The sequence below is a fragment of the Nicotiana sylvestris genome, chromosome 10 (assembly GCF_000393655.2).
Source record: "Nicotiana sylvestris chromosome 10, ASM39365v2, whole genome shotgun sequence".
Taxonomy (NCBI): Eukaryota; Viridiplantae; Streptophyta; class Magnoliopsida; order Solanales; family Solanaceae; genus Nicotiana; species Nicotiana sylvestris.
In genome coordinates, this window is record NC_091066.1 from 45311003 (window position 1) to 45315199 (window position 4197).

The following is a 4197-nucleotide window of genomic DNA, read 5'->3' on the forward strand; positions in this document are numbered from 1 at the left end:
CTTAGACGAAATCTCCTTTTTTCTAGCCGAAATAGGAAAACTTGCAAACTTATTGCTTTTCATGCATCGCCCCGTGCGTCGCACTAGTGTTTTTTCCTGTCAGACAAAAAAAAACTCAGTCTCTGAACTTTGGAAATTTTTGGCATAAAATTACATTAATGCGTCGCACTAGTGCATTTCTTCGGCAGTTGCTTCTTCCTTGAATTTTGACGTCCATAATTGATCCTCGACCCCCGAACGATCCCGGCTTAATCTTTTGGGCTTTTACTCAGACTTCAAAGCTCCAAATAGCTCTACTTCATTCCATAATATCTACATAGTTCGGAATCACTCATACAAGGAATAAAACACGCAATTAGTACAAAACACTAGCGAGTGAAGCTCAGACTCAATTAAGTGTAGTAAATTAAAGTGCGATAAGCAATTAAAATATGTAATTATAGCCTACCATCAGTAACAAATAAGGTAAAAAAAGAGAGTTATTGAAAGAGGAGCATGCTTGAGTTTAAAATATATATTTTTGGTTCTTTAATATTATTATTTTGACAAGTAATTTTTGTAATCAAGAGGAGTGCAATTAATTGTTCAATTTACGTAATCATATAAGATTCAGTTCAATTTGAGTAATTGTCTTACTCCTTGAAAAGGGTTATGCATTAAATACATAAGAACATGTACAAAGGCGGAGCTAGATCATTATCTAACGAGTTCGGACGAATCAATACCTTTTTACTTAGATTATGTTTTCGTAACCAAAAATATACTATATATATATATATATATATATATATATATATATATATATATTTAATTACGAACCTAACAATTAAGACTAGATATGAGTTCAGTAATAAGTTGAGAACTCATAAACAACCAATTATATTTTCGCCTATGCATGTACAATTTAGTATGGCAAATCCGTATGGAGTAGTAGTATATATATACACACTCTGGCCGGTCCACCCTGACATGATAAAACTAAAATAATCTTCACTTTGATCATAATTTATACTCCCTCTGTTCCAATTTATGTGAACCTATTTGACTGGATACGGAGTTTATAAAAAATAAAGTCTTTTGAAATTTGTGGCCCTAAACAAGTCAAAAAGGGGTTCAGAGTATTTGTGTGGTTATAAAAACTTCTCATTAAGGGTATAATTGTAAATTTAAGTTAAATTGTTTCCAAATTTAGAAAGAAATCAATCTTTTTGAAACGGAGCAAAAAGGAAATAGGTTCACGTAAATAGGAACGGAGGGAGTAGTATATATATTGTTAGTTATAAGATAATTTAAGTTGTAAACTGAAGAATTTCTTGATAGTTTATTCTGACTAGACAGAGTAGTTGACTATAACCTGCAAGACTTGGCCACATGTTATCCACAAAACACTTCCACTTCCATACAATCTTTCTCTGCGATAACAGCACAGTTAACCAAACACCATCCACTTATTCCCCTCTTTTTCTTCGATAAAGAAAACACAGCACAAAAAAAGAAAAAGAAAAAATATAGTAACAATAACATTCAAGAAAATGTCAGTAGCATCATCATCTACTTTCCCCTGCATTAAACTTCAAAACCCATCTTCTTCTTCTTCTACTTCTATTTCTTATACTTTCAGATTCTCTACAAACAACCCCACCATACTTACTATAAGGAGTTCTCAAGCTGATGGCCCATTGAGAAGACCAGTAGCTCCTTCACCACCTACCCCTGTAAAGCCTATCCCACCATCTTCAAGTATTAGTGCTCCTCCTCCTAAGCCTGTGGCAGTGGCAACTGTTGAGGATAAGAATGTAATTACATTGGAGTTTCAGAGGCAAAAAGCTAAGGCACTTCAAGAATATTTCAAACAGAAGAAACTTGAAGAAGCTAATCAAGGCCCCTTCTTTGGTTTTATTGCCAAGAATGAAATTTCCAATGGCAGGTAATTAAAGAATTACTAAGTTTTATTGCAACTGTCTTTCTATTGCTGCAAAATTGGGGTCTGAATGTGTCAATCTTTTGCGTTCTTTTTCAGTTTTGGTTTGTTTTCTTGTAGGATTTAACCTTAAGTTAATGTGTCATTTGTGTTTTTAAAAGTGACAATAAAGCGACAAGTGAGAAGTTAAATGCATAATTCATGACATTAGAAAATACCAAAGATATGGTATGAATTTAGTACTATAATGATACCCCATTTTTACTTTCAAGTCTCCAACATTGCTGAGAAGAGGAAACAGAGGTGGAGCCAGGATTTCTAACCTTAGAGATTCTAGATTGTGGGACCACGACTTCAAGTGTTAATGACCACGGCCGAACCCATAGTGCGGCTTGTGCCTCTTCCTCTGAGAGGAAATGCTCAAGGTTTAAAGTTTAAACTGCAAGTGACTTTAAAAAGTTCAGCATCTAATATACAATAATACAGATTTAAATCCAACTTCGTCAAGTCGACTTTCAAAGAACCAGCCTATTTTCGACGTGAATCACTTTGCGCGTCATTGTTTGAAGTGCACACTTCTAGGAAGCGCATGGCTTCGCCTATGCAGTAACCCTTCACTTCGTATTGTTTCATCGCTTTAACTACACTGGTTTCAAAAGTCCAGCTTTGGCGTAAATGGAGAAACCTACTTTGGCATGTGAAAGCATAAAAATTAGACCTTGGAACTGGAATTTGAGCTAACTTTAAGCATTGTATGCTGGCATTTTTGTAGTTCTTGATCAAATAAAGGTGTTCTTATTTAACGAAAGCACACCACGCCTCCCTCCCGATAAATTGCTGCTGAAAGTTAAAATTTAAATGGAAATGTCTATTTTCCTGAATCCCTGCAGTATCTTACTATGTATCGTGGCCAAAAACTTAAAATGGTTACCTCTGATCTGTGAACTAAGCAGAATGATAAGTATATTCGATTTTGTAATAATGCTTTGGTATAGAGACTCTTCACTGGTTTTAGAATACTTATATGTCTTTATCCATTACAAGATAAATGGAAAAATTGCATCAATTAAGAAACTAACACTGTTCCATCTACAACCGTCACTGCTGCATGACGGAACTCTAACTCGATCATGATTCATATGCAATCATTTCAATAATTAGCTGTATTGTCTTTTTCTTCAAATGGATTAACATAGCAATGTTAGTTTAAACTGAAAGGTTGATGAACAGTAAGTAGACTCTTGGCTGTATATTGATTCTGCAGAATTTAGTATAAGTTCTGATCAGCAGTTAATCCGTCATAGATATATTTAGTCATAACTAGTCTTTCGACTCTTGGCATATACACATTCTTTGTACTTGATTTGCCTTAAGATAGTGTCGCATTGGCTTAAATTTATCTGCACATAACTCATTTTGATACAAGATATTGGGTCCACATTTAGATTTTATAGACCTAGTTGATGTGCCATGTTCGTGAATAATGATGGATGTTGATATTTTGTTTTTCTTATAGTGGATTCTATTTTTCTTAATTTGTTTTTCGGAAAATGGAGATGATAAAACAATATATAATAACTGGGAGAATTACTTCTGCATCATTTCGCAAACAGCTTGTGTCTGGAATTTTATTAGTTCTTGCTTTGAACCGAGTGTTAGATTCTTTATCGTTGACATAGTAAGTTCTAACTTATGGTCATAATGTTGAATATCGGTTGAGCAGATGGGCAATGTTTGGTTTTGCTGTTGGGATGTTAACAGAGTATGCAACCAGCTCTAACTTCGTCGAACAAGTTAAGATCCTTCTCTCAAATTTTGGGATAGTAGACCTGGAGTGAGACTCTGTTGTATGTATTATGAGATCTATAGATTCTCTCCTCTATAATTCAAATGTTAAAATTCAATTGTTTCTTGTAAGTTCTCTGCCTGATTTTTCAAGTTTATCTATTTGAGTCACTTGATTGGAGTACACTGTATCTTACAACTCCTTTTACTTTTCATGAATATTGAAAATATGTAATTTTTTGTCTAACACGTATCATTTTCTCTCATTGTCACCTTCTTTTTTCATCCTCTTCTTCATTTTGAAAAAAGGTACTTATTGATATGTCACGTCTTGCCACACACAATGGTTACATACAAGATTTTTATACTTGGATCACAACTTGCTTCTGCTTTTATCTCTATCTTTTTGACATTTGAAAGATTCATCGTTTGCTTTAGCAGGAACGACTTGTTATTGTTTGGTTTTGAAGTATATAATGTCTAAAGCTACC

At 34.0% G+C, this 4197-nt stretch overlaps 1 protein-coding gene across 1 annotated transcript; it reads left to right on the top strand.

The window, feature by feature from the left end:
- Nucleotides 1-1380: 1380 nt before the first annotated feature.
- LOC104242182 (light-harvesting complex-like protein OHP2, chloroplastic) lies at nt 1381-3972 on the top strand. The gene is made up of 2 exons (XM_009797210.2): nt 1381-1927; nt 3645-3972. The coding sequence occupies exons 1-2, from the start codon at nt 1533-1535 to the stop codon at nt 3757-3759; spliced, it is 510 nt and encodes a 169-aa protein (XP_009795512.1). The 5' UTR covers nt 1381-1532; the 3' UTR covers nt 3760-3972.
- Nucleotides 3973-4197: the final 225 nt, after the last annotated feature.